At 31.4% G+C, this 9,646-nt stretch overlaps 1 protein-coding gene across 1 annotated transcript; it reads right to left on the bottom strand.

Moving 5' to 3' along the window:
• Positions 1–6,435: 6,435 nt before the first annotated feature.
• Positions 6,436–8,537, bottom strand: LOC119679905 (cyclin-dependent kinase 2). The gene is made up of 6 exons (XM_038092495.1): positions 8,413–8,537; positions 7,582–7,777; positions 7,415–7,525; positions 7,191–7,352; positions 6,938–7,135; positions 6,436–6,814 (listed from the first exon to the last, which is right to left on the bottom strand). The coding sequence occupies exons 1-6, from the start codon at positions 8,535–8,537 to the stop codon at positions 6,698–6,700; spliced, it is 909 nt and encodes a 302-aa protein (XP_037948423.1). The 3' UTR covers positions 6,436–6,697.
• Between the last annotated feature and the right edge of the window lie 1,109 nt (positions 8,538–9,646).

Below are 9,646 nucleotides of genomic sequence, written 5' to 3'. Positions count from 1 at the left end.
GATATTTAAATAAGAACTACTATCTAAATATCAGACAATTTCGACACAATTTCAATTTTATAACAGATATAAAAGCATTATCTTCAACTATCTGATATAACATGTGGTATTCCGTCATTGAAAATTTGTTACTCGTGCATTTCATCATTTGATGTACTCCGTGACACATAAAAAGTGTCTAGAAAAGGTTAGGTTATGACTTACTTAACCTATAGGTACTTAGACCTAACGACACATATTGTGTTGTTAACCTATATTGGTATTAAGAAAACTCAGAGGTTTAAAAATCACTTTGAACTTTTGGCAATACTTTTTAGTGGGGAGTCTACTGAAATTTAGTGAGTCTGAAAAAACTGAAATTGCATAAAGATGACTGCATGCTATCTAATCTATAAATCTATAAATATTAGATTATATGATCACAGCGTTTAACCTTGAATGTACAGCTATTCAATTTCACACAAGCAAGTAATGCGTATTAAAAATATGAACACTTCCGGTCAGGCGTCTAAACATAATGTGTTATAACTTCGTTATTCTTCAACCGATTCAGTTGAAATATGAAATATAAATAAATTAAATATTTATAAAATTATAAATGTCTTTTTGTTATTATTTATTAAATTTGTTGTTGAAATAAATGGGGTTTATTGAAGGTCATATTTTTCGTAATTTTTCGCGGGTTTCTCAGGCCTGAAATAGGTGTAAAACAAAAAGTGCGCAGGCCAATTTTTTTTTGTTGTAAAGTTTAACTATTTGGCTATTAGTAGGAAAAATTTCATGAAAAAACTCGGATACATTTTTTGGGTATCGCAGATAGAAGTGAAAATAGCCATGAAAAAAATGCTGACTTTTTGTGCAATTTCGCTAATAAAATTTTTTTGATAATTAAAATTGAAATTTTTTTTTCACATAATGAATAACAATATTGTAAGCTTTAAAAAAAATTAAAAATGATCATTTTTGAATAAATAGTAAAAAAGCTATAAGGGTTTAAAGTTGGTTCAATTTTTACGAAATCATAATTTCGCTAAAGTTGCATAAACTGCAAATAACTTAGGAACTAATGGGCGGATCATGCCCATTTTTTGCATAAAGTTGTGTTGCTATGTAACTCACGTATATGTGTAGTCCAATAAGTGCAAAAAGTGTTTTTAACGATAATAAATGATTTAATATGAAAATTTTGTATGGGGGGTGGGTGTGGCAGTGGGCGAAAAACCATAAAAAATTTTTGAATCTAGATAATAACGCAAGTTTTCCGGACACCAAAATTCAGCTTTCTACCTATCATTGTTTTTAAGTAATCTTGGGACCACGGTAAAATCCCCATGTTTGGACAAAAATTTCGGGTAGTTCCGGTAGGCCGATTGGGCTCAAATTAGATTTAAAAGAAAGATCAACTCAAAAACTATATTTTAGGAAAACTTCATATCAATATCTCTTCTGGTTCCGAAATTATCGAGTTATGACCGCCTAATTTTGCGTTTTGTCACACTGTGCGACGTGCATAAATTTCATCAATTGAAAATATTGCTTTTATATATATCTATTAAAAATCTTAAAATCTAGACTGTACTTACTCATAACGCCAATCAGGTTTTATTGCATTGAATTCCACAATGAAAGATAGCAAACATATTTCAAATTTACTTTATGGACCGCCCAGAACTCTCATCAAGGGAGTCATCCTATTAATTGAAGTTTACTCTCATTTATAGATAATGCACTCATACATTTGTAATGTCATAAATTTGCATTGTGCTTGCATTTTCGAATAGATACTGCACCAACATAAAAGCATTCACCTGGGATAACCTTATATTCACCTGGGATAAATGCTTATATATGAGCATTTAAAGCTAACAACCATAAGCTTCTGGGACTCTCTCTTGCAGTAGAACACTCACTGCAACTATATTATCAAGGGTTTTGGTGGGTTCAAGTCTGGCTATTTACTTACCGTAAAAACAACAAAAAACTTATAAAGGTGTGACTGGGTACATAAAATATTTGCAAATGCGTTTGTTATCGAACTCAGCAGTCGATTCCTCCGAGTGAATAACACTTGAAGTTTAGTGCATATTTAGTACAGTACCGCATGCTCTTTTATTAACTTTTCTGCCAAGCGAGGAAGAAAAATTTATTTTAAAAAATCTTTGTATGTGTGAACTCCTAGTTTGCAACAAGTTTGCAACACACAATTAACTATTATTTCTATAAACTGTCGTCAGAAAACAACTAATCGGGTTGAATGGCGGAGGCTTTTCGACGCGGCCAGGGGCGACCCACGTCTGTAATGGCCAACTAAGTAAGTTTATATGTACCATATCATAATTTTAATGTATATAACAGTTGGTCTCATTGTGGACTAATTCCCTCACTCTTGTTCACTCTTGTCTATACTGCCAGAATAATGCCAAGTCACTGAAAGCAGGGGAGTCTTCTCGGGGTTAATAATTTATACAAAAATAAATTAATATTATATATAATTTATATAAATTATAATATTTTTGTTTTAATTCTATCATAATTAATTTAAACATATCATTTTTATTTCAAATAAAACAACTTGATTTGATTTCCAGATAAATCAAACTTAATTTGCGTCACATCTCCGGTACTTAAATAAAATAATACGAGTATTCCAGTGCAATTATTCAAAGAATTTGTATTAAAGTGACCCACTAAGATTTTAATAATTCTTTTATATATCATAGATCACAGAGAAAGGGTTTTTTTATTAACTAATTAACTCAGTTATTTAAATAAAGTCAATGTTCAGAAGCAACTTTGGTGGCCGGAGAGATTTATTTATGACTAGATTTCATACAATTCTCATTGTGTATGGGCCTTTGTTTTATTTATATATATACGATATGTATATATGTGTAGATTGGATGAATTCTGTTGAGAAAACTGAACTTAAAGAAATCAAAAGTAATTTTGCTACCAAAATGTCGAAAATGAAAAGAAAAGAATTGTCTAAAAAGGTGTTAAGTTGGTAGAATTTTATGATCGAACTCATTTTGCATAAACACAATGGCACTGAAGGGAAACAAAAGTATCTGAAGTTTATTTATGTAAATATTGTTAAAAAGCATAAATGAACGCTTCATGCAAATATCTCCGCGGTTTCAATGAACGGTACCTCTGGTAAAATAAACAATAAGATCATAATAAAAAAACAAAAAAAAACAAATTAGTTTATTTAAATAAAATTAGGTTGCCGCTTATGAAAGGAAATTTGAATGGCATCTGTTCTATGGCTTACAATAAAAAAAGAGTATAACTTTATAAAGCCAAACAAGAAATTAAAATCCATCCATTGGATACGTCAAACAAGGTGTGTGTTACTTTACAGTAACCAGTGACACTCAACAATTTATCCGGTATGTCTTGGTTTTGGCAGAAAGTGAGTGTTCAGTTTTATTTTAGACTTTAAGGTTGCTGGATTGATTTATGAAGTTCATTTGAAAATTTTTTGATTTTATTAAAAACAATATGTGGAGATTTTTAGTAAGTTTATCCAAGACTATATATATATTATACCACATAACAATAATTTTCATCATTTTGTTGTAGTTGTTCATATTGTTTATGTTACTACGTCTCAGTAATGGATCTGGAGTTAATAGAGCAGCTACACAGCGAGACAACAAAAATATTGCGTAAATATTTCTTAAAAATTTTTTGAATTTGATACTCTAAATTTAATGATACTATATACATCCTCCCCCATTGCACGACAAACAAGCTTAAAAGTTATTATGTGACCATTTCATAGAATAAAATATTAATTAATAGAACTAATAATATAACTAATCCGAATAGTGTTACTTCTCTTCTGCAGAGTCTACCATCGGCAGACCATTATTTATTATACATTGCTTTCAAAGTTCCATACACTGTTTATTAACTTTTCGTCGCAAAATTGAGAAGAGAATTTTTGAAATAGCATTCAAATTTTATAAATTTATTCATATCACAATTCGATTGTGGACCTGTAGAGTTAGATGTTCAGTACTCGTACCAACTTTTTCATGACTGGGCTTGCAGTCCTGTCTAAAGAAATTTTTACCCTTGAATGCAAGATTTGGTTCATAACATACAGCGGTATAAGATATTGTTATTTTTGTAACCCACAGGGACTCGTTAAACAGAAAAAATAAAAGGAAGTACGAGACGAATGCATGGGCTACATGTGGACTTTAATAAAATGATATGAATATTCCATGGGAATGCATGGGGATTATTTGAAAGTGAGAATGGATTGGTGGGATTTAAATTAAAGACAACGAAGTTCAAGATGGAGCAATCGAGCCACTTCTATGGAGCGAAGCTGTAAAGAATAACAAACATTGTCGATACAGGATTTACGTTAGAGTCTATCAATTAAATAGCAGGATGATTCAATTGAGTGTATATTCCAGAAACATGGGAATCATAAGTTCGTTGGAGAATCTTTTTTAAAAATGAACTGATAAAGAAATATAACGAAATCTTATCTTTCTCTCTGAGAAAGAAACCGGAATGGATTCAAGTAAATTTATTTAACAGTTACGTAGTAGATTTAAGATTTTATTTGGGGGCTGTATTGAAATTCTTTTAATTAAAAGAACTACAATCTATAAGCCGTAACAAGTATGGACCGCATTGGATAATGAAACTTCTTTCATTTAATTTAGGGTTTATTGGTACACATATCCAGATAAATTCGTCAATACATCATATGTACTACATGACATCATTTCTAATAATCTTCAATTTTTGAAGAAATTTAAGTGTGTATCGGGCATCTATTTTACTCAATTACTGCATTTCATTTTCAAAGTACTTGATATCTTTTATATTAAATTCGGATTCCGTTCTGCTTGATCCATTGCTTCTGGTTTTAATTGTTGGATATTCATCTTCTGTCAATCTTTTGTAACTGTATCCATCCATCAGTTGGGTATAAAAATCGCTCTTCGAAATATTAATATCAAGTTATCTGTTTTGTCTGTTTGTATAAATTGATTCAGTATTAAGCTAGTGTTCTTACTCTTTAAGAGACTCGAGAACTTATGTAGGTTAATGCAGAATTTTTATTGATATTTTAAGATTGGGAATTAAAACATTCCGTTTATAAGCATTATGCAAGTAGAAAGAAGGATTTTATAAGAACTTTAGTTTCTTTAATAAAATGAATAAATATAAATATTTTAAAACAAATAAATGATTTAAATATGCAGCTTTTTTGATTCCGCTTTTTTCCAAATCTAGTATTCCGCTGTACGATGGTACGTCATTTGATTATGATTATGCTATTGGAGCTAACAATGAAGACGATGAGTTAAGTGAGACTGCCAGGCAAAATGCTTTTATGCGTTACTGGAATCACCTAATGCGAAACGTTCGCATACCCATACCAACGATTACTTGGAATATGACAAGACCTTTCGCCAACTTTTTCAGACATCGCCAATCCAATATTGTCGAAGAACCAGTTAGTAATCAATATGAATATCAAAACGAAATAAATGACAATCATAGACGTAAAAGTTCGCGTAAAACTAAAAACAGTCACAAAAGCAGTAAGAAGCAACGCAATAAACGAAGACGCACTCAATATGAAGACGATGTCCAAGACGATGAAGAACAAACACAACAACAAGAAGAACAAGTACAGAAACCAGCAGTCTTGTTACAGACATATCCAAATAATATTGGACTGCACAATGCTATTTATTTTTATGATCCATACAAGGATCAGTACTATCAGGCGCAACATATGCGCAAGCAAGATAATTATAATTATATTAATAGTGTAGAACAATTTGAGGAAGCGCCTGAGCAAGTACAAGACCAGGAAGATATAATTAATAATGACAGTGGTGAAGTCTTTAATGCAGATTCTGAGCATGACAGCACAGTTAATAGATATGAATCTGTAGAGCAACTAAATATAAATGACCAAGATAGTAATACTGAAGCAAGTTCACAAGAGGATAACACTACGGCAGTTTCAGATGAAAATAAAGAACAGGAAATTCGACTTGCACCCATTAAAATTAAACAACACAAAAAGCAGCGGCTACGGAATGCAATTGGCAGTTATATGAGAGATGATGGTCCAAATAATAAACGCCAGCGCAACAATCCGAGAATATCTAACAAAAATTTCGTTAAAAATAAGTCAAAACCAAGAAACGCATTTAATTACCTGATTATGCAGCGATGGTAGAGACTTGATGAAGCAAAATTGATTGAAGGTCCTTTTACAAAGTGTAGTAAGTTATTATAACGAAATAATAAGTAAGATTTTTCTAATTACTATTAATTACAATATAATTAAATACAAAATTTCATTTAACAATAGTTTTATTTTCGACATAACTTATGGTAAAAAAAACTTAAAACTGAGCTTAAAAAATTATATTCACAGCTCCCAGCATTAGGTAAAAAAATTGTTTATAAAACAATTATTATAATAATTAATTCATAATGATAACATTAAAACTATATTACATCGTCCCTGTGCCATTTTTAATTGACTCTAAGCTTCTTGAAGTATAGTTTAAAGATTGAGATTTTAACGCTTTGTTTTTGTTTTTGGCAACGTTCAGTCTTTGCTGTTAAACTGTTACTATAGTTGAAATCGTAAAAAGCACCAATAGAATAACAGCAATACGAGGTAAGGATAATAGCGTAATCTTTATGGGTATTCAGTCGGTAGGTCAACTTCTGTAACAGGTTCGACATTTTCAAAATAAGGATGTTTTAAAGCATTTTTTGCTGTTATGCGTCGCGTTGGGTCATAAATCACCATTTGCTAAAAATTTTATAAGTTAAACGATCATTAATTATTGTTGTCACTAAATATAAGTTTAAACTTTACAAAAAAGACATTGTTTATATAAATTTAGTTTTTAATAACTTAAATGCTTAAAATTACCTTAAAAAGATCAAAGCCACTATGATTTTTAATGGCATCAGGAATATTTTGTGTAACCCATTTAGGAAAATTAGCTTTATATTCTGGGAAATTTTGCACACCTGGCCAATTAGCATTGTCAGGTGTACCGAAGGTACGAAATATGCGATACAGTTGATCTATTTCACTGTCGCCGGGGAATAATGCACGTCGCTGTATCTAATAAAAGAATTTATTACACAATTTATTTGATAAGTTAAACTTTAAATTATACCATCTCAGCAAAAATGCATGCCAAACTCCATATATCCATGCCAGTAGCGTAATATTTTGAACCCAACAAAATTTCTGGAGCACGATACCATAGAGTTACAACCTCATGAGTGTAAGCACGCATTGGTATGCTAAAGGTACGTCCCAACCCAAAATCTGCCAGCTAGAAACACAAACATATTAATACCAATTCCAATAAGAATACATCAATTTAAAATCGAATACCTTAATCTGTCCCTTTGCATCAATAAGTAAATTCTGTGGCTTTAAGTCGCGATGTAAAATACGTTTGACATGACAGAAGCTAATGGAATCGAGCAACTGGTACATGTAGCTCTAAAAATGTTGGAATAATTTTAAAATTTTAGTAATTTATGGTGGACATTTCTTACTTTAATTAACTGGGGCGTGAAAGCAGATTTTTGCTTGTCCAATAGTTTCTTCAAATCCATATTAAGATATTCGAACACCATGTAAAGTGCACCATTTGCAACCACCACATCGTACAACTGGACGACATTCTTATGCTTCAAGCTCTTCAGCAGTGAAATTTCACGTATAGCAGTAGAAGGAACGCCTTCAGGTTCACTAAATAAGAATATTAATTATTTTATTATTAACACTATTAATATTAATAACTTATTTAGTTATGACAATAAATTTACCTAATATGCGCGTGTGCTGCATGAATGACACAAAGAATTATACATTAATGCAAATATCAAATAATATATAAATTTATATTATTAATATATTTAAATGATTTTAAAAACAACTCGGCAGTTGGTAAAGTAGCATGCAGCAAAGGATAAAGCCGAATCATGTGGTGCTACGTACTCAATAAACGCGTGGCACAGCATGATCCAGTCTTTACACATCGCCAAATATATTGCATTTTTATAATTAATTTGCAATTTTGCACTAAAATAATTTATAAACACTTGTGAAGCATAAACAAAGCACGAAAACACAGCATTGTGTTCAGCCGAAGCAAATTTTTTTACTTAGGGCAAATGACTTTCGTCAAGGACAACGCACCTGCCGTCACTTTTTTCTGTTTTATTTGCCTTTTGTCTCTACACTAACACGCAGTAAAGGACAAAATAAAAATTTGTTAAGAAAACGCCGCGAGGCACTTTCACATTGCACCATTTTATACTTATAGTTAAATAATTGCAATTATTTTATAAATTTTTTCTTAATTTGCATTCTAGTATACTTACTTTTCAATGCGAATTCTTTTCAACGCCACATCCTTCCCAGTGGTCACATCCTTTGCTTTAAACACGACGCCATAAGTCCCTTCGCCAATCCTCAGCAAACCTTCAAAGTTTTCAATTTTTTGCATTTTGTGTCTTTATTAATAATAGCAACAAACAGAATTAATTTCCTAATAAATGTTTTCTTCAGAAATCTTTTTACTAAATCCGACAATTTCAAAGCATCTACAAGCACACAATAGCGGAGAAGCCGAATTTGTTGTGACAGCGCGCGAGAGTGGCGGCGTTACCAGCTCGAGTTTTCGCAATCCAAGAAAATATTTAAATAATTGTTGATTGTTAATATAATTGTTTACAATTTTGTTACGCTGTAGTTTTTTTTTGAAATTCGCTGTTTCGTTTCGAATTTTATATTCATACTCTTATTTTTATTTATTATTTGTATTCAATTTGTATTTTGTGAATACAATTTGGGAAAGAACATTCAGTATTGCCTATGAATATAAAATAGAATAAAAGGACATGAACCGGTGACGGCAAAAATGCCGTAGCTGTGAGCTTTATATATATAACAGGTCAGTGCCACGAGCTACTCATAGTAACTTTGAGTAACGCTTTGTATACACACCAGCAAATTTTCGAGTAAATGAGAGCATCTGAGAGAGCGAAACATTCCTGTCGAATGTTAAACAGATAATACTCGTACATTTTATTTCAAGTAAAATTTGTACTGATGTGTGAATCAACTGTTTTGATTTGAATTTAAATCTTTGTAATGTTTATTTGCGCGACGCTGGTGTTTTCACTTGACTTTACACAAAGCTATTCCATGAAAATCTGTGTAAAGAACGAAATTTGACACTTTATTTGTGCTACGTTCTCAGTTTGTACTTTACTTGTGTTTTACTTAAATTTTACTACGATTAGCTCGTAAAACAGACCTAGTATCTCGCCTAGTGCTTATAGTAAGCACTTTGCTGTTTATTGCTACAATTAAAAGATGCCGAAAACACCTAATATTCTTACGTACTCCAATTATATTGATAAAATAGTATTTGTTAGTTCTTGATAATTCAAAAAATGTTGTATATAAAGCGGACCATACCTGGATTAGTTACGGTTCACCAGCACGAGCACCAGGTTCACCAGTACGTTTACACAATTTCAATTTGTGTCTTCGCACTTTACTTTCGAATCCTAAGGCAACTTAATGCATTATCCATACAAAAGAATTCAA

This window comes from Teleopsis dalmanni, chromosome 2 (genome assembly GCF_002237135.1).
Source record: "Teleopsis dalmanni isolate 2A chromosome 2, ASM223713v2, whole genome shotgun sequence".
In the NCBI taxonomy this organism is placed as follows: domain Eukaryota; kingdom Metazoa; phylum Arthropoda; class Insecta; order Diptera; family Diopsidae; genus Teleopsis; species Teleopsis dalmanni.
This window is presented reverse-complemented; position numbering and strand designations above follow the sequence as displayed.

Bases quoted from the DNA above. Each gene is read 5' to 3' on its own strand.
- LOC119679905 (XM_038092495.1), bottom strand. From the start codon at position 8,537: ATGCAAAAAATTGAAAACTTTGAAGGTTTGCTGAGGATTGGCGAAGGG. The intron at 7,526-7,581 runs GTAAGAAATGTC...CAACATTTTTAG, and splicing joins TCACGCCCCAGTTAATTAAA to AGCTACATGTACCAGTTGCT. The intron at 6,815-6,937 runs GTAATTTTAAGC...TAAAATTTTTAG, and splicing joins GTGGCTTTGATCTTTTTAAG to CAAATGGTGATTTATGACCC.